The following is a 20,766-nucleotide window of genomic DNA, read 5'->3' on the forward strand; positions in this document are numbered from 1 at the left end:
CTGCAAATCAGAAACTCTGGGAGATTTAGTTTGTTCTATGGATGAAAAAAGAGGCAGAAATAAATTTCTTCTTTCAGAGAAATGTCTCCTGTGATTGCTCCCATGTTGCACAAAAAAGAAAAAAAAAAATAATACAAAAAAACACATGCACTGCTCCATGCCTGATTCTTGAGTAGTTATGACTTTTACATGATTCTTTTGTATGTATTCATGCTGGGCCTTTGTTGTATACTACACACGAAATGTGACATGACCAATAATTAGGCTTCACAAAGCAGGGCGGATAACTCTGAATGTCAAATCTCACACCACTGAAACAATAAAATATTTTAAAAACTTAAAAATGAAATTACAAAACAATTTTTAAAAAAAGGCTGGAAAGTAAACGATTTTAAAAGGCAAGGTTTAGTAAAAGCCTCATCTAAAAACATAGTGGGGTTTTTCCCCCTATTTTTTTTTTTTTTTAAAGAAAAGTCAAGTGAAACGGAGTCCCTCTGATCCAAGAGACCACTGAAATGCCGTGTCTATGAAACTCCCATCTATAATTTATCTCGTGCAGGCCATTCAGTGATTTAAAAGCTAGTAATACAATCTTAAAACTGACAGGTAGCCAGAGTATCTGCTCAAAATAGGTGTTACATGACATGAAACCCAAAGACAGCCCTTAAGCTCACACAATGTAAGACTTTGTGAGATAATTGATAGTTTCATCAGAAATTAAACAAACTACAAAGACAAAGATAACATGAAATTCCTCATGTTCATGTGATAGGAGTTGCTATCTTTGTCTTGAGCGTGGCTGCCCCGTCGTGCTCCTACTGGTGGAACCCAGCTCATCCGGTTGGACCTGCACGGGCCTCATTCCTGTCTGAATGTGAGGCTTGTACGAACCAAGCCCCAAAACGCTATATAAAGAGCTCTTAACCCTGCAGTTAGTCAGTCTGGACTGGGATGACACAAAGTAACACCACCGCGAGGAAAGAAGTATCTCTAGGTGAGTCTTCTCGGCGCACTTTGGCTGAAACCCCTTGTTAGTTTTTGCGTATTTGCTCTCCATCAGGCCCAGTGTGAAATCTGCTGTCGTGATGTGTTTGACTTGAGCCTTAACTGAAGGATTAACAGAATCTTACTCTGTCTGTTGTTTTTTTTTCTTTCACTAGTGAGATCAACAGTTTAGATGACGGACCTTGCTATGAAGACGTGCGTAGTCTCTCTGATTAAGTGGTTCTCAACAGTTCAACAGTTCTTTAACAAAATTGTGAAATGTTTAGGACCACTTGACCAGTACGACAAATGCTCCCACCTTTGGAAAAGAAGCTGCACTGTTCTCGAGTGACTCTATACCAGAAAGGCCTAACGTTTGACTTTTTTTTTTTTTTTTTTTTTTTTAAACAACAGAGTGAATTGCTCTGCTTTTCTTCTTCCTTAATGCATGCCTTTGTCTCCTACTCTCATTGTGCCCCCTTGTGTTGCAATCACACCTGCAATCCAGGAGCTGCGGGGAGCTGTAAAAATCTTCAGGGTTCAGTAATTTCATTCTGCTGGCGCACATACAAATTTTTTAACAGCTCTGCTGCTCCTGCTGCTGTAACACCCGTCTTTTTCACTGCTTTACTGTTGCTGCTGTTCAGAAGTCAATAAAGAACCATTTGTCTCTGATGGGTCTGCGTGGGATTGTGTACTTTACGTCTGGAGGGATGGTCGCTGTCCAAAGTACTGAAAATTGCAACTGTGGTAAATATGGAAAAATCACATCTGTTGCTATCTAATTTGCCAAAACAGAGAAAAATAATTGCTGGTAAGACATTTTAATCAATGCGGATAAATAGTTAAGCGTGGGGCAGCTATTTCCACATTTTACTTGGTTTCAGATCATTTTTCCTGGGCTGTTGTTTTCCCCTCTGTATTATACTGATTAAATCATTTATTAGTCTAAATTAGTTAAAAAAAAAAAAGCCTCTAAACTCAGATAGACTTAATTAAAGCCACAGGTTTGCATTCAGGTCTCTTATCTGCTTAAAAGTTTGATGAGAAAACCAAAGCTAAGGACTCACAATCTGACACAAGTAAATCCAAATGCTTTTTCCCAGGGAAGGGAACAGGCTACTCTACATTGCATAAATCATTCATGAAACCACTGTGCAACATTTATTCCCCCTCTCCTTTTTAGACAGCCCCCTTCCTTTTTTTTCTTTTGATCTCCTCCATGCGCCAAGAACTATCAATATTTGCTAAACGTTTCTCACAAAGCCTGTCCGTGCACCGGGAGAAGCTGCAGATCGAGGTCTCACAGTCAGAGGATAAGACATAGGAGAGGACTTAATGAGATGCCCAGAGCGATTTCCCTGTACGTGCGCAAGGGCAGCAGATGTAGCAGCACACGAAGTCCCAGGGGATCCCGTCTTTGGAATTTCATCAGCGGCCAGAGGAGACTCAACCCAGACCTCCTCCAGAGGGGAGGGCTGGGTGACGGACGTGGTAAATCATCTTTACTATGAATTGCAATTATTGCTCTTCTCACAACCCCTGTCTCTCCATCACACAAAAGAAGGTGTCTGTGTTTGCTTGCGTGCATGCGTGCGTGCGCAACAGCGGGTGTGATGAGTTGCGTTGTTTTGGGGACAAAACAAATGATTAACCCCCCTCTGCTTTGCTGTCAAGTCATAATTGTTGCACCAGAGTCACTCTTGATCTTCTCTGCCCTCCTGAAAGACGAAGAAAAACTTTACTCCAGCCGCCGCTCTCTCCCGGTGACCTTGCAACTTTCTAGTAGTCAGATCAAATACGTCACACTTACATTCACCGCCACTGTGAATAAAAGTTTACAGCATTTGGGCTCTGATACTAATGAGCTAAACTAATAAAACGATTAAAGGTAAAGATAAATTTCACCCCAAGATATGATTTCCCCTCAGCTATTTAAGTTAAAGGAACAATTCACAGATTTCAACCTCAGCCAACAGGTGTACTGCTGTTTCCAGTGGCTTTGAAGGCACCTTTTAAAACTCAGAACTAAATAAAGCTAATCATGTCATAGTCTTATACCACGGAGCCCAAAATACCGCATACCACACCAGCTTGTGGTGTTTCTTAATTTAAACTGCACTCTCAAGTGCAACATATAGCCTATCAAATATTTGTTTCTGCTCTTACGGGCTTAGGTGGAGACACTTAACCCCATTATATCAATTTAATCCAAAAGAAATAATGCGGATTCTTACAGCTGTAACATTCAAAAAAACACACTTTGTCAATTTGAATTCAGTTTTCAACAACAGATAGAAATGCGAGCCAGTGTTTCGGTGAAACCACTACGGGTGCCGCGTTTCACAGTGACACGTTGCTCACCGAGGAGCGGCTCCATGTGCATGACATCATCACTACAGTTTGTTTCCGTGCAGTCCAGTCTGAGAAGAAAAACTGGTTTATAGTCATAAATTAAACCCGGGCAGGACAACGCTCTGATTATTCTGTTTTAACGCCTGTTTTCATTCTAAAAACGAATCGTCTCTAAATTGTTTTTACTTTTGTTTCTAAAAGACAACTCATTACTTTTATAATAGGTCCGCTGGATCACAGGGAAATCACCCACTGGCCTCATTCTTAATCTCAGTATCTTATCCGCAGCTTGCTCGAAGAGTTGAGGCTATTCGCTGAATATTGATTGGCAACCATGCGATCTTACTCAGTTATAACTGTTAGTTCCATTTTTAAGCAGCAAACACCTTAAATTATCAGGAATTTCAGACAGCACTCGAGAGATTTTTCCGTCTTGGACATCTCACAGGAAATTTGAGCTGATCTGATTTCGATACAGACTGTAATAAAGTAAAATCAATCAAAAGCTGATCTGTTTCAATCCAAACAAAACTGGCTATCGCTGCAGATAACCGTCATCACAGTAAACAAATCAAGTGCCTCATATTTGATTATATCCCAGACTGGCTTCTACAGCAACACTTTAACCACAGAGCCGCGGTACATTCTGCTGCAGGAAGATTATAGGAACATTATATATGTATATAAGACAAACATATAACATAGAAGCTTTGATTGGGTCGTTACTGCAAGCCCCTACATGAATAATACAGGAATATTACAGGGGGACTGTCGTTAGGGGTTATAGCCGGATTGTCATTGTGTTTTACGTGTTCGTCCAGGAGGATGACAACGACGCACCAGCAAATCGGCTATGAGAACAGGTCATCTCTATCTGAGGGGAACAGAGAGAGAGAGAGAGATGGAGAGAGAGGGAGGCTGAGTGAGGGGGAGAGAGGAAGGGAGGGAGGGGGAAAGGAGATGAGATGAGAGCGCAGCAGATGCACAAGGTGCTCCTTCTCTCTCAGACCTGCAACAGCACTCAAAGATCATGGATAATCTTCCTCAGGATGGCTAAAAAAGTGTTTCAGTGGATATAAACACCTTTTTGCGCACCGGATGGATTGCAGTGCTTGTTTCCCTCCCTCTTATTGGGCTGCTGGAAGTCGTGGCTATTTTACGCACACGTGCGAGCGCTCAGCTTGAATGACTGAATGTCCGGATTAAAAAAACCTTTGGATCTTTTTAGGGGGTACGAGACATATGAAATAGATGGCTGTAAGAATCAAATAGGTTTTCCAGGGAGTGGAATATTTTCTAGGGTACACTTGCAGCCCACATGGCTTTACCAAACTCACCGGGGTCTCCCGAAGCTGGGAAGCCCAACCCCAGTGTCATAGACCTGGGGACATTCTTCGTCGACTCGGACATTATATTTGGGTTTACAAGTCACCTGCTGAAGAGAAAAACAAAGGTAAGAGTTTTCTCAAGGGATGTTTGAAACAAACGCTATCTCAAAGAGCATGTTCTTGCTGGAGCGCTGTTTGCACAAGTGGGAAACAGTGACGAGCCAGACAAATGATGCGCGTTTGACGGCTCCTGTCCGCTATTCAGGACCGTGAACAGCACCTCGTAGCATCTGCGATCCCTGTTAACCTCCAGCTTCATTCACTGATTTCAAGAATCTCCAGTTTTCCGTATCAATGCTTTCTTCAACATTTTGCAGCAAATAAAAGTGCCTTAACTTTAATTCTCTTTAACTGCTGTTAAAGTAAAGGAGGAAAAATATAAGGCTTGGCAGACAATTCAATGACCACTCACTAACATATTTAAATATGACTTATAAGCTGGTGTGGAAAAAATGTTTATTACATGGTGTATTGTTTAATTTAAGTCTTAATTTCCAAATAATAAATCTTCCAGTGTCTTTTGACAAGCCCCTTTCATCCCCGAGAAATGTTGCAGCCGACGATAAAAACATATATTGGAGGTTATATTTACGTTTAAAACGTCACCTTTGGCTGATATGGCTTGTGCAAAAAAAGTGGAAGAGAAAAAAGTGAAATAAATTAAAATCTTTTTATGGGGAGAGCAAAAAGAGAAACCGTTTCTTATGTACAGGACAGCAGGGCATGTGGCCACTGTCGCTTACATCACCCGCATGAAATATTCAAAGTTTACCAATTAAATATTTAACCGTGGAGAGCCCACCCTCTTCAGTTTGAGAGATGGTGTTCTGTATTTCTGACGGAGGATGGCGCCAGAGTAACATCAGCGACACGCATCTCTGCTCCCGGACAGGCAACAGTTGACGGTGCACCCTGAAAGTGAATACAGCACAAAATCCTACAAGAAGATTCATATTATCATTATCATTCATGTAAGATGTTGTTTTTGAAAGCGCGTAGTTTAATTAAGCTCCAATTTATAGATTTATGTAGCCCTAACTACCAATTTTACTTTGTTATGTGACAAAATTCCCCCAAATAACAGACTGGGTGCTTTAAAGTGATTAAGGCATCTAGTGTTATATTTTTTATATATAATATCTTTATATCTCTTAAGATACTTTTACATTTAACACAGTTGTAAAACTTTAAAACTGTACTCTGGGGTATGGATATTTAAATCCGCGTATGATAAAGTGAAGAGAGCAAGCTGAGAGAGCAACTACTGAGATTTTCAATAAAGAAATAGTGGAAACGTTTTAAATTAGTATAATATTCGATCACGGTTCACTTCACAGACAGCTCATATGCCGCATGAGCAGGAAAGTTTCTTTATCCCTCCCATTCGGAGAGTAACACCGCCTCCTGCGCACGGCTGAGTGCCCTCCTGTACCAAAACTCCTCCACAACTTTGGAGCTTCATGGGGCGCACTCACAAGTTGCCTTCGCTCAGCCGCCGCCGGTCCGGTGCGATGTGACAGATGACTGATAACCTTCAGTCCGGTCTTCGGTGCAGCCTATGGCTCGGTCTCGCATTTTTCAGCCACAGTATCCGTGAGTTTCAAGACGTTCTCCTGAAGGTGCAACCTTGAGTTGGGAGAATGAGCTCCCCTTGGGGCAGTTCAGCTTTTGATGGTGGAGACCATGACAACCGCTTGTTCACTGTAAGTGTCTCCCTGCACAGGGTTAAAAAAAAACTAATTTGCTTATTCTTTAATACAGTTTGCATTGTTTTTATTTACATCTGCTTTGTGAGGTGCGCACTTGAGCAGGTGCTCTGTATTCAAACGGGTTGTCAAGGTACAGGCAAAACAGTTTCACCGTCACAGTTGGACGCTTTTTAAGTGCAAACTGCTCTTTTTTGAAACCTCAAAAGTTAACGAAACCTTTGCTTGTTCCGAAGGTGGAGGGATGTCCGGGTGGAGAGTCTCCCGCGACCCCCAGGAAAAGACTTCACTCCGCGGAGGAAGCGCAATGCAGCAGCCGACCTCCTCCTGAGGGCGCCGGGTCGGTTCCCATCTCCGAGTCGGAGGAGAAGGGAGGCTTTTGCCAACAATGCCAGAAGAAAGTCTCAGAGCTGAAGAAACAAGCGCTAGCTCTGGCTGACCAGAATTCACTGAAGGTTGGTGTTATAATTTGTAATCTTTGCAATCTTTTAGCCCATTCTGTTGCTCATATTTTAACTTTTTTTCGTTTGCATTGAAAAGTACTGTGATCACCTAAGTTGCACTAATGCTTTACAGTAATTCATGGTAAAATTTTCATAAAAAGCTATCAAGCAAGCAAATTATAGTAACTATTACCACAGAATAGTGATAAGAGCTCTGAAATGATGCTTGTGTCCACCTGCACCTGCTCTTCACATTGAAACATGAACAGTGAAATTAGATCCAGCTAATGTTTCTGACTGCACCAAGAAAGCTCTCACAGTCCACTTGCAAAGTTGTTTATTGCTATACTTGACTTCAAAATGCTGGCTCTGGATGTGAAAATGGAAGCTTTTGAGACTTTGAAAGTGGCCTATTGTTTGGCTAAACAATGCTTATCTTTTTATTTTGCTGCCTGGTGTGGGGGGGTCGAAGGGGCCGAAACATGCAGGCCCCGCTCACGTTGGAGACTGAGGAGGAAGTTAAGTCCCAGTCGACCTTCGCTGTGCATTGAAAGTGTTCCTGTGCTGCTGCTCCCACAATTCCCACCGCTGTTAAATATAGGCCCTGAGACCACTGTTGTTGTGGCGCGCTGGTTTTGCCCCAGGGTCGGTTCTCCTTTGTTGTACCATTTTAGAGGGAAAGTCTCAAAGTTAGATTGGATTACTGCTCTTCAAGGTTCACCCTGAATACGCCTGCACCTGATGTTCATACAGGAACAGAATACATAAGGGAGAAAGAGACATTTGGACAGCACCTGTGCTCCAGTTTGAACCACCTGTATGTGTGGTCTAATCTTTAAAGGTGGTTTTGAGTGTATCAGATCTATAGTCAGGTTTCAGGTTAAGTCCACACATTAGCCAAACCCTAACTATTATTATCTGCCCTGGGAACTGACCTCCCCTTTTTTAGTGTGGGACCCTCCAGCAGTACTTTGTGGCCTTCAACAGGTGCTCTGGGCTGAAGAAAGAGACGGAGACTTCCTCTCTGCCCCGTATTTTGCACTTGTTGATGGCTAAATTGCGCCTTAATTCCGGGGTGGCAAACAGTGATGGCAGGGTGCTGTTATTGTACCAGCGTTATGGTATGGGTTTCCCCTAGGTGAAGGATAATAAAGCCATTGTCTTTGTGAGTTTGAGCTGCTCACCTGTTGGGCCTCATAGGATGGATGCAGTTATGGATGATCGCTTCCAAATTACTTCCTCCATGGAGGGAAGAAGGTCAACACGGTTATTCAGGTGGCCTGCTGGGATACCTGCTAGAGTTCAGCCAGTGTTGTGTCTGCGGTCGTCATGGGAAAAATGAGTGCGGAGACTGTTTACTGAGGTCACACTTCCCCTCCCTCCCCATCCGCCCGCCGTCCCGTTTTTGAGAGGAGGAAGTCAGCTTGGTCCCCAGGCATCCCTCTCCCCCCCCTTCTCTGCCGTAGACTTATTGTTTGAATACAGTAGTAGTAGTGAGTAGATAAAAATTCAAGGAAAAGTTTTTGGGTCAAGTGAATGTGCTTTCAGACATGAAGCCACTGGAGGGAAAGTTGACTTTTCACACACAGTGAAGTCCAGACAGCTTTTGCATTTTCCTGTTTGGGTCTAAAGGAACAAGAAACTCAGGGAAGTAAAGCCCTTCTCCCCTCCACGCTGTTGTTTATTGTGGCTCTGTGGAGCCCAGTGGTGTAAGTGGACAACTGCAGCAATGCAGATGTTTTTGTGCACAGTCTACTTGCTTTCAATGTTCAGCAGCAGCAGCAGCAGCAGCGATTTTTGCATAATATTTACAATGAATTTCTGATTATAACCATTTTATGACATCACGCTAAGGGGGTCAAGCCTAAATTAACTTTTCTGAAATTGGGTCCTCGAGCTACTACCCCTACATTTTAACTGCCTTGACACATTTTATGTTATTCAGAGAGAAGATAATGAAAAGTCTCGTGGAAAAGTGCCCTTTCCTGAAAGGACAGGTAAAAAAAGAAGAGACACTGACAACCACCAGACTTTATTTAATCAAGGCACTTCACCTGCTTAATTTGCATAATTAAAACCTACAATAATGAATGCCTTGACTAGAGAACAGCAGAGTCTGGATTTGCTAATTCTAGCATGCTTATTGTGGCTGGACACAGCAGTTAGGTGAGGTATGACACAAAGTAAAACGATTGCTTGAATCTCAGTTTCAAAGAAACCTGTTAATTTCTTACTGTAAGCTAAATTAGCCAGCTTTCGGCTAAAGCTTAGCACCATATGGAGAGGTGAGGTGTCAATTTCCATCTAGCTTTCAGGAAGAAAGTAACTAAGTGCATCTGCAAAACCATTAAACTATTTTTAAGATCAAATATAAAAACTGTTATTTGCAAATGATGTCTATGACTTTTGTACTTTTACTGATAATATAAATTTTGAGTCGTGGACGTACTTTAAATATTTCCATTTTCCAAACCATTGCACTGAGGTTTCACTGCAGGTCAGTGCTGACAGACAATCATAAATACAGATGCCTATGAATGTAAAAACCAGCCTTGGACCTTGTGGAGTGCACAAGTGTGCTGACTGCTTAACAGAGAATGTCCTGCAGGCCTGTGAGGGTTTGAAGATTTGGATTAAGATGAACTGTTGGTGGCTATTATTGCAGCCAGGCCTCACCTCTGCCATGAGGGAACTGAGACACTGACCTCTGCCTCGGCCACCATACAGATCAAAGTATAATGAGCAAGTGAATCAAGTTAAATCTTGTTGATAGAGAGCAAACCACAAGCTAATCAAGAATACAATGCACTGCTGATATATGCACAATGTGTTCCAGCCTATTTTGGATAGGGTGAGTGAATGTGACTATGAATGTGGCTGCACAAATTAATTTGAACCACGAGGCCTTTTTGCCAGGTTTTTCATGATGAATTCATAAATTACAGGAACGGTAATTTTCACAAATGACTCACTGGGATTCATGTTTGATTTGTTCCTGCTTTGCTCCTTATTTGACCCTCGATCCATTTAAAGTGCAGCCTCGTTAGTGAATCCATATAACTGTCTCGGATCAGGTTTTATTTCCCGAAAAACTGCAGAAAGGAAATTAATCAACCTTATGTCATCCAACAAATGTTTCCAGACCAAACAGTCACTGGCATAGCATGTTCTGAGCATGCTTGTCTTTGATTTGTGATGACCAGAGATAGGTGAGGCACAATACACAGCTAAGGAGTCAGGAATGATATTTTGCTATTTTGCGCAAACGAGCGTGTGTTTAAAAGTGTCCAAAACATATAGGCGAGAAATGGGTAAATGACTGCAGCTCTGCAGGCCTGGCTCCCGTTACCTCTCCTTTGTTGACTGCCCTCTGACCTTTCTGTCACTTCTCCCAGCTTTTATGGTGGGTTAAGGTTTCAAAGAGCTGACCTGTGCAGGAACAAGAGCACGCTGCAGCTTCGCTGTAGGAGGGCAGACGACAGATGACAGAGTGAAAACCCAAACTGACGTAGACTTAAGACAGAGCAGGGCCATATTATTCTATTCACCTCTAATCACCTGAGCCCCCGAGGCCCTCGCTGATACGTGTATGTGTGTGCCTGTGCGGCTGCTCAGCAGTGCGAGCACTGCAACGGGCCTGGGAGGAGATGAGAGACGAGGCAGGAGAATAGAGGAGACTGAGCTGAGCTGTGCTCTTGCTTTATCCCTGCATGCGGTGTGACTTCTGCTTTATGGCATGTGGCTGTATTAAACTGTAGGGCAATAATCTGGTGTCAAGTGGTGCAGAGACCATAGACATCAGTCATGCTGGTACCATGCTGTACTATATATGGGAGCCTCAGCAGCATGCAGTTGTGTACTGCCACTTTACCCAGTCCCCACAGCTTCATTTATCCAGTGCTGGGTGTTGCGGGAATGGCAATACTTTTTCAGTATAGACCGAAATTTGTCTGAGACACAGAGTATTGACAGGCGCCTTTTTCTTTTCTCAGTGGAATAAAGCACAACATTAGTACTGTGAGCACTGCAGGAATTTAATTGCCTTGAAAAAAACTCCCAAAACCTTCATCTCCATTATTTTTCAGCCTGTTATTCATCTTCATCTATACTTCTGAACTGCCCAGTGCTCCCAGAGCCCTTTAAATTTGAACAGTGGAACAACTCTGTCAGTAGTTAAGGGAGTATAAAGAATTTCTCATTCACTTTCTTGCTTCCAGATTTTCACAGCTGGTCCTGCTTTCAGAGCACTTTTACTGGTCACAAACCTTATTTTTTAACCTCCAGGCAACTCTGGAATGAAAGCCACATCTTCACTGTGTCTGCTGCAGTTTCATTTTACATCTTTAATTTAGTGAGCTGAAAGTGAATTGACCCCAATTGTCGCTGGCCAGTCTACCACTTATCACAATTGCAAGGGTAAATTGGTATGAGGCAGAGAGCAGGAAATGGGTTCAAGGTGCACAGATTCAAAGTCTGATGGGTCTGGATGGAAAGTGAGCTGCAGTGAGGCTGATGCTCATCACCTTTCATCAGGAGGAGACCGCAGGAATCTGTTGGAGGAGGTTGCGGAATTCTCCACCTGGAACTTCCATTCCTCAAGTCTGCATGTCACTCCTTGCTCAGAGGAGCAAGATGAAACAGGAGCTGACTGAGGCTCCCCAGCAGATGCCCACTAACACACATACACGCATAATGTACGCACACAAGCAGGCACATGCACATATTTGCTTGAATGTGTCCTCCTTTGGCCATCTGGCCCTTTCTGCTGCTACTGCATGTCATTGCAGTGTCTACAGAGAGCTGTGCAGATGTTCCCACAGTTACCTGTCAAGGTGAGCAAAGCTATTTAGAGCTGTTTAGATGTGGGGATTTACCCTGCTGCTTCCAGTTATCTCTTTCCATCTTAGATCTTCACTGTAAATATACACTCCCAATAAGTGGGCTTTGCATTTAGAAAGAGATAGAAATGTAGACAAGAACAGCTCTGTTTAATAAATGACCTGAATCTTTTTGTTTCTAACCCATCTTCTGTATGAGTAAAAGCAACTACCAGGCTTCTGCAGCTGTAAAATCATTATCGGCAGGGGAATATGCGGTATTAACAGTAACAAGACTTAATTTAAAAATAATTGCACGCCTCTATTAGAGGCATTTCATTTGTCATGTTTTGGCTGGCCATAGTTTTGTCACTATTTAGAAAAGATCACCTTAAATGACTCAAAAAGAGCTTTCTCTGGCTGTGGCTTACCTGGAAACGAAGAATCGCAGCACCGTCAGTTTTGACCTTTGGGCCTGGCCTCACCAGATAGTGACTTTTTTGTCCTAACATGAATCTTGTGCCCTTAATCATGGGCTAATATGCTGACTAAATACAAATTCTCTTTTTTAATAAAAAGCAGGAAATCTCACTTTTCCTGACACTTCTTAATTTATTATCTTGCAAGGAGTTAAAGGTGAATGTACCCTTCTTATGACATGTTAGATATAAAGCTGCAAACCGTTTGCATCGTGGCATAACACACCACCTGAAAATAGGAGGTGATAAATGAGCATGCATCTCATTTGTTTTATCTGCAAGAAAGGAACAGTGTAAAAAATGACAAGGCAATGTTTGACAGGAGTAACAATTTTTAAAAACTGGATAGAATTATAGCTGTTTCCACCTGCTTCAGTCGCTTTGCCAAGCTAACCTGTCTGTAGTGGCATGAGTAATTGAAATTAATGAGAGGGAAACAGAGATGCTCTTTATATCCCAAAAAATGTGAATAAACATATGTCCCCTGGAATCGAAATACTTTGTACCGCTCTGTGTTCTTGACTGAATGTTAATTAAGTGCAGTAATATTTAAAATGTCTGTCAACAGTTGTTCACAGATACATGTTTACTTTACTACGCTAGTATCCAATTTTTTTATGATCAGTCATCTTTACAGGATTAAGCTGAATCAAAGCACCCTGTAATGCTCTGACTCTGACAACACCTATATCCCGTGTCGGCTTCTTATTCTTAGTGGGTTTGAAAAATAATTGCCATACATAATAACATGTGTCTGAATGGGTTTGCTGCTATTTGGTGAAGGATCATGTGTTACAAGGAGCCAGACTGAAATGAAACAATGGATTTGCAGTCTAGGCTGACAGGCCAATGTGTTACGGCACGGCACAGGTCTGCAGAGCATGAGAACAGAACAACAAAGGCAGAAATGTCAGTGAACAACGAACACAAATGCAACAAGAAGTCTAACCAGTGGGAATTAATCAGTTTGACTTGTTCATTTAGGGTGAGGGGCGCGTGCGTAAATACGAGCGTGAAAAAAAAAATGCACGTGTGTGTTTGTTTCACGCGCTCTTGGTACTCCTGGCGCTTGGATCCATATGTCATGTTGAAGTGAGATGTACACAATCCGGGCAGACTGCACTCCATTATTGAGTCTGATTCAGAGTATTGGGGGGGAGAAAAAACATAGTTGTTGAGATAAATTTTCAACATGGTACACAGACACTGAGGAGCACTGAGTTGGAGGTAATCTCCTGCTGGCTCCATAAAACGCACTCAATTGACAGAAGGCCTTGTGGTAGCAGACAAATCGCCTGGCTTATAGCAATGTGCTGAAAGAGAATGCCAGCACTGTGTATCCTTGCCAAGATGGATGTGCAGACAGCAAACTCGGGGCTGTTTTGGGCGTGGCTCTCTTGCTGACAGCAAACAGTGGATCAGTTGAGTATGGTGCCTGAGTTAGACTTGACATTGCCTTGTTTGTTTTCCTCTTTGCAAGATGTTAATGGAGCATCTACTTCTCACCTTCCAGTTCAGGAAGTTGCCAGTGTGTGGCCTCTTTGGGAATATTGAGCCACTCAAAGAGTTAGATGCTACAGAAGCAAGTGAATAAGAATAAGAAAGATTAGAGATCACTAATCAGGACATGTCACAATTTTTTTTTAAAAAAACAGGTAATTTTTATCCACAATTGGCTTGTTTAGAGAATTTAAAGCAATCCTAAAAGACTTTTCTGCACCTCCAAGCAAAGTAATTACTCTCTGCAACATGCCTACAATCATGTTTGTTGTTTGGGCAATGTAATATTTCTTTCTTTTTATTCCCAGAGGAGCCCCTGAGTGGCCAAGAGTAGTAAACTGTGGCTGCGGTTTGCAGCTGCTCCATAAGTGCACCAGTCTGCTTTCATGTCATATTTCTCCATATGTGTCAGAGCGATAGCGTGCATGCATCTCTCTCTGATTCTATTTGTGTTTGTGTAATAGCAGATGGATGGCGACGAGTTGTGTTGTGATTGGTAGATGGCTTGTGTTAACTCATCTCCCCCGGACTCCCCAGCTATGCTTTAGGCTATTCTTTATTGTCAGGAGCTCATTCAGATACGTATATAGTGCTCCATAAATCCTGGCGCGGTATAAAAAAAAGATGCCAGTCAAAGTTCACCCTGCTCATGTTCATTTCATGCTTGAGTGTCCCGCTCCATGTGTGAGGATGAGCGTGGGTATTGATGATGTGTGAATGTGCGTGAAAGTACCAGAGGAAAAAAAGATAGAGATGAAGCACATTCAGAGTCCCTCCATCCTTTCCAGTTTGCTGCTGAATGCATCCGTCTTTCTGATCTTAACTACTACCAATTTATGATTGCTTTATTATTGTCGGCGTTTTATCTTCACAGGCCTGGTGGTGGCCATGGCGAAGGTGACCATCCAGTAGCATTACTCTAGTACTTGCTGGGGTTAGTTATGATGAGCTTTCTTTACCCCTTGTGTTTTATCACTAGCTTATATATCAGGGTCTAAAATGCCATTAAGCATCTAAGTATTATTATGTATATGAATATCAATAATGTCAGCTTAGCATCAAAGCAGGTAAACCTTCTGTAGTGAGAGGAAGCTAAAGTAAAGGAGAAATGTGTTTCAATTTGGACTTTTCTCTCATTATCAAATGACCTGACTTGGCAATTTGTCTGCTGACATTTGAAAGGAAATGGCATAGCCCTGCGTTCGACAAATGGCGTCAAAGTTGCTTTTATTCCAATGGAAAATTGTTGTCGCTGAATTTTTCAACAGGCAGAACAACGAAAAGGTCAACCGCAGCTGTATGGATTTTCATAATGGATTTTCAACTGAAAAAGTCATAAAATAGCTGTGTTGTTTGTCTGTGATTGGCAGCTGGAGTCCTTTTCCTTAGACTTTTATACTTTGGGAAAATGTGAAAAAAAAAGTTTTATTGATTTTGTTTTGTAAAATCAACATTAATATAAGACGATGTTTTACTGCTAGACAAACTTACAAAAGTGTGATTGCAGACCTTTTTTTTTGTATCTCTGTAACCCTGCTGATGATTCTTCCTGATGAGCCACAAAAAAATGATAAAACAGAAAAAGAAAAAAGTGCTTGAAATCTGTAGCAGTGTGTTTTGAACAGGCTGCAAAGTGAAAAGAGTAAGAGCTAATGTATAAGCTACAGTGTATCACGATAACAATCACTTTAGAGGTCACTGGTTGGAAAAAAAAACAGAAAATGAAGGGTAATTAGATTTATATTCAGATCAGCAGATATGTACTGTCTTGATAAACTGTGCCACCTCGAGCTTGTCATTACTCCCAAGCAGCAGATGCTCGTGGAGTAAACCTTCCCCTGCCTCTCTCCTATGAACCATCTCTCCCATTAATAGATCCGTCCTTTATGCTTCCCCTCTTGTTACGGCCGCTCTATTTTATGATGTCACTCTCTTTGCTGAAGAGCTCTGGGCTGTTTTATCTCCTTCGTGTGTGTCGGGCACTTAAACTTAAACCTCTCTGTTTACGAGTCCCAAACTGCCTCTCCATCCTCTGCGTTTGCTGCTCAGTATCAGTTCAGTACCACCTATAAAAGCAGAGCCGTCCTGGCTGTTCTGGGAACTTGCCGGGGAGGCCTCACAGTGCAGACTCAAAGCTAAGTGCCCAGCTACCATGTTCAAGTGAGTGTTTGTATATGTGTGTAGATTTACTGATAGCATTGTGTCTTTGCCACATTCTCAGTTGACAGCAGCTTCTACCCCTGATTACTGCTCTGTGGCTTAATTAGAAAAAAAATCACTTTCATTCAGAGATGCTTTCAGTTTATATTTTGTTCCTACATGCTGTTGTTTTGTTGCCCGAAATTGTCATCATTAACGTGCCGTCTTTTAGGTACTCAGCTGTATTCGCTTTGCCAGTGGCTGTTTTGGCAGTGTTCACTCCCGGTGCCTCTATCAGGCACCTCTAAATCAACATGATAGATGGCAGCTTTTTGTTTACCGCTCTAAATTTATGCATCAAACAGAAAAAACATTGCTGGAATACCTTTGAACATGTCTGTGCGACGCGGAAATGCTGTCCCTCCTCAGATGAAAAGGAGGGAAGCTCCTGGGGAGAACACCTGCACTTATAGCCTTGGCAAATTCCTGCCAAGTTTTACTGTTCGGAGCAGGAGTGGATGCTGTAGTTGTGTTTCGCGCTCTGATCCTTTGCTCTGTTCAGCTCAACCCTCCCCTGTGTCTTTCAGGAGATGCAACAAGGAGATCATAAACGCCAGAACTCACAGTGCAGGATCACGCTTTAATATCATTCAAAGTCAGCCAGAGGGCCTGCTATATGGTGTTAAACACTACATTTTATTGTTTATTTACAATTTTTGCCATCTTTAGTTTCACATTTAAGCAATCCTGTTTAAGCTATGCTGACCTGACCTCAAACGCATCTCTTTTTACAAATTTAATTTGGCTATGAATGATAGTTTGAACTTCTCTCTCCATTTTTTCTTTTTCATGTGCTTTTTCTGACCTCTCTGCACCTGTTCACCGCCACGTGAATGCATTCCTTCCTACACAAAATCCACTCTTCTACTCTTTATTTACTGTGAGCAATCTTCCACAAACTCCATTGCTGCCACACGGTCATTACCACATCTATGTAGTGAGACGGTGCCCTCCTCCTGCTTTTTCTGTCCAGCCACTGAACCCTTAACCTCACTGTCCCACGCTGGGCGTTTATGTCTTCATCCCTTTTGTGCGAGAGGATCTGTTTGGGTTGTGATGTCCAGGGGAGAGGTGAAATTGGGGTACACTTGAACTCCCAAAGAAGCAGTAACATTTGAACTGAATTTGACCTGTGGGACTACACGTGATGTGTCTGTTTTCCTCTCTTTTATGCATTTTCTCTTTTTCAGCTATTGCCAGGCATTCAGGCACACAGCATATGCATATAGAGTTTGGTTCCCACACTAGATTGCAGTTTAGAAAGTGGTTTATACGTTAGTGGTTATGTTATTAGGGGTGCTGTAAAAGCCCTACAGTAACCATTCAAAGTCATCATGGTGCTATAGGGATGGGGGGGACTCGAGGTTCCTGCCGCAGTTGAACAATGCTTAATTAGCTCGTAAACAAAGGCTACAGGGGAATCAGAAAGGGCAATCAAAGTGTCCCGCGCCTTTGAGCTTCTCACACCATCAACAAAGCCTTCTCTAATGGCCCCATCACTCCACTTGTTGTGTCTCACCGCAGTGTGCTTCCTGACAACATAAAAGGCACACATTCCAAAAAGAGCCTCGGACAGGAGACGCTACTCATCTTCACCTCCCTTTGCCTTCAAAGCTACCCTGCTGACGCCAGTGCCACTCCCCTCCCTACCCTTTCCCCCCCTGCCAGATATTGACATTGCTCCTCTGCTCACGTCCTCCGTGTATGTTTGGTTCCCCGTGGCGACCACCGCAGCTTTCATCTTTCCTCTTTCAGTCTTGTGTCCGTGACTTTGGTGGTCTGTTTTATTGCAGCTCTTTGTGTGACGCTGTGCTGGCACGCCGCTGGGATCCTGTGAGGAAGTGCTCAGCGCACAAAAGACACCGTGCCAGGCTTTGGAAAGGTTACTCAGGCTTGATGTAAAGACAGGTGTGAATTTGATGTGTGTGTCAGGTGTGCCTGCGCGAAAACCCGTGCGTCACGGCGGCCTCATGCTCACGCTTGCGCGCCAGACAGCGAGTGCATGTTTTCCTATGTTCGGACACGAGGCCCTTTAAAGAAAACAGACATTCGCTGCCACACGAGGACAGCACGGCAGCAGGTCGGAGGCAATCTCTGCTTGTTTGTGCGACTATGTTATCATCTCCTGTTTCCTGTCAAAACAGGAAAAGAGAGGGGCGAAAATGGAGGCTTGGAAAGTGCCGCCTTGATGTGTGTTGGCTGGAGGTCCAGCTCTGTCTGACAGTGACCCTCCCGGCCAGGAAAAACAGACCCGTTCTGGGCGTAACCCACAGTGGGGTACTTCAGTGTTATTTTTATCACTTTCGCAAAGCAGGGATGCTTTTCCCAGCTGTTGACACAGGTCTGGGTCATTTTTGTCTCTCAAACAGTGCAGCACAGGAGAGAGGGAGACGTCCCATCTGGTTGTGTCCTTTTGGCTATTAGCCTCACATGATTGTAATGTCTGTTTAAGAAGGGAAATCCTTTTCGACATTCTGTTAATCATGAAAGCGAGATGCTCTTTTTTTGTTTTTTTTGTTTTGTATGATCCCTAGACCTCAATCACAATGGCTTTTTCATCAGGCAGGGCTCGTCAAGTGATTTAACCATCCGTCACACTTATTTGTTAATTCTTTTCAAAAGGATGATACACACACGCGTGCACACACACACACAGCAACTATGGGTACATTCCAGCAGATTCACTGTGGTTCAGGCTGTGGCTTACTGCTGATTGCATGGCAGGTAAAAGCTCCAGTGCATGCATCAATATTGCTTAATAAGAAGGTATGGACAGGCGTACTGCACAAACACCTGATTAGGGAGCGAGCTAATTATTGACTGGTGAAAAATGATAATCATCTCTCTCTACTTTGATGAGTCACTGTGTAAAACTGAGAGTTGCCCTTGCGGCATTCCAAGAGTTTGAAGGCAGGGCTAAGTTTAGCTCTTTATGGCGTTTCTAAAAGCGAAACAGCTCCATGCACAGGAATCCTATTGTTACACCGAGTGGGTTTTTCTGCTTTTGTTTTCCTGCAATTTGTGTGCACAATCAGGCCAGTGGAACCACAATAATTCTTTAAGTTATACATGAAGGAACGCACCAGAGTGCTTCCTTATTGAAAAAAAGAAACACAAAGCATCAGCAGCAGCGCCCTTGTCACGTCACATCTGGATCAGCGGCAGCCGTCTGACCCTGTCTCCGAGACCCAGATTAAGATGTGGCGTGTGCTCGCTGGCTGGGGTCGATGTCATCAGCAGTGGGGGTCGGAGTTCATTTGTCTTTCTTGACAGACCTTCAGGTGGTGTTCCAGTGCTTTGGCAGGAGGCCACACCAATGCTGACCTCCATGAGTCGCGCAATTAGTTACCCTTTGACCCCTCAGCCCTGCAATCAAACCCCGAGCATGGACCGGGCATGCTTCTGCATCCCCAGACCCACTTATGTGGGAGCGTGTGTTTCTGTGTGTTTGTAGCTCAAACACACACTGGCGTAACAGCTGATTCAGTCTTAAATGATGTAATTGCCAAGTCCCACTACCTGTTTCAGTGGACTTCACAAAATGAAAATAAACTTGCATGAATTTTGCACCATGAATTGAGTGTATCTGACTCTTTTGCATTCTCCTCCATTCATAAATATTTTCATTTTTCAATGGAAGCGAATGAAAAAGGGTCAGATACATTCATTCTGCCGTAGACTGTATAACTCCTCCCGCCTCGCTTAGTGTCTTTGGAAACAGACGGACTCAGATCTATGCCATTGTGCCCTTGAGCCAAAAACACACGGACTGTGCCGACTCTCCCACTGTTCCTTTAAGGATCGTGAGCGTCTCAGTCAAGCTGAATTCCAAAGCTTTTACTGAGATTTGCATTGTTGTGACATTTCATACAAAAAACACCCCTAAAAATGTGAAGAGCACAATTTTAGAGACATAGTGAGAATTCAAAAAAGTTCTCAGCAACTCAAAAGTTTATCCACTGATTTCATTATGTGAAATGACAGCAGTGATATCCTTGTCCGCCCATGCTGACATCCCAGACATGATAATAGGGACAGTTTTGTAACTTGTTTTGTCCCTGGTTATGCAGACAAAAGGCTAGATTGGCACCAAGCTAAGCCATTCAGTCCAGACAATTTCAGGAAAATCGTTTTGGCATTATGTGAACTTGCTTTTCCTCAAACATACCACACAGCAAAAGATTCTCTGTGTTTCATGTGGTCCTACTAACTGGAATTACTGCATTTGGTTTAGGTAAGGGGCGACACCTGTGTAGATGATGCAGGAGGCCCTCTTATTGCTGTGAATTCTCGGGAAATTTAGCTGCACCGTTCATACGCGGGCACAATCGTGTGTTATGGTGTCCTAGGGAGACATTTACATTCAGTTCCTCTGTGCAATGTTTAGAAAATTAGGCTGCAGTACATGTGTGAAAATAGCTTGTGTATTACTTTCAAATTGCTCCACTATTTCCTGCATCTGCAAGTCTTGTTTCAATTTAACTTCACTGCATCTCAAAGGATTACAGAGTTCATCTTAACATAATGTTAAATCTGTGTTTTGACTCAAATGGATACTATAAAATTGAAAAAAAGGTTGAAAAATAATTTAAAATCGCCTTTCACTTCAACTAGTCCTCACCGGCTCATTTGAATATTAAGTGAAACTGCCGGAATAGCTTAGTGTTGTAGGGCATAAGGCCATTTGCAGGATGCTATTGTTCCTGAAAAACAAAGTGGCAAAATGTGCATGTGAAAGAATTTTGATAAGCTAAGCATTTTCGAGGCTTGTGAATGAAAATCCTTCAGACTCAATAAGTGGATTAGTATGCGCTACGCTCCTCCGAGATAGTTCCGCCTACCTCCTTATCTTGCTGAGATTCAACTGAATGTGTCTAGACATCTCAATTAGCAAG

The 20,766-nt window shown here is 42.8% G+C and overlaps 1 protein-coding gene and 1 long non-coding RNA gene across 3 annotated transcripts in view; both read left to right on the top strand.

Annotated features, from left to right (window-relative positions):
* The first annotated feature begins 822 nt into the window (after window positions 1-822).
* On the top strand, window positions 823-1,659 carry LOC109195861 (uncharacterized). Its single transcript, XR_002057334.2, has 2 exons — window positions 823-994; window positions 1,161-1,659. It is a non-coding gene; the product is annotated as an uncharacterized LOC109195861 (long non-coding RNA).
* Window positions 1,660-4,307: 2,648 nt separating this feature from the next.
* kif26ab (kinesin family member 26Ab) overlaps window positions 4,308-20,766 on the top strand; it is a 64,003-nt gene continuing 47,544 nt past the window's right edge. Inside the window, exons 1-2 of one of the 2 annotated variants that reach the window (XM_019349088.2) lie at window positions 4,308-4,792; window positions 6,670-6,888. In XM_019349088.2, the coding sequence (XP_019204633.1) occupies window positions 4,658-4,792; window positions 6,670-6,888 (354 nt within the window). In that variant the 5' untranslated portion in view covers window positions 4,308-4,657. Of the gene's footprint in view, window positions 4,793-6,131; window positions 6,431-6,669; window positions 6,889-20,766 lie in introns of those variants that run through there. The other variant, XM_005476979.4, reaches the window with a different exon arrangement.

This window comes from Oreochromis niloticus, linkage group LG19 (genome assembly GCF_001858045.2).
Source record: "Oreochromis niloticus isolate F11D_XX linkage group LG19, O_niloticus_UMD_NMBU, whole genome shotgun sequence".
NCBI lineage: Eukaryota > Metazoa > Chordata > Actinopteri > Cichliformes > Cichlidae > Oreochromis > Oreochromis niloticus.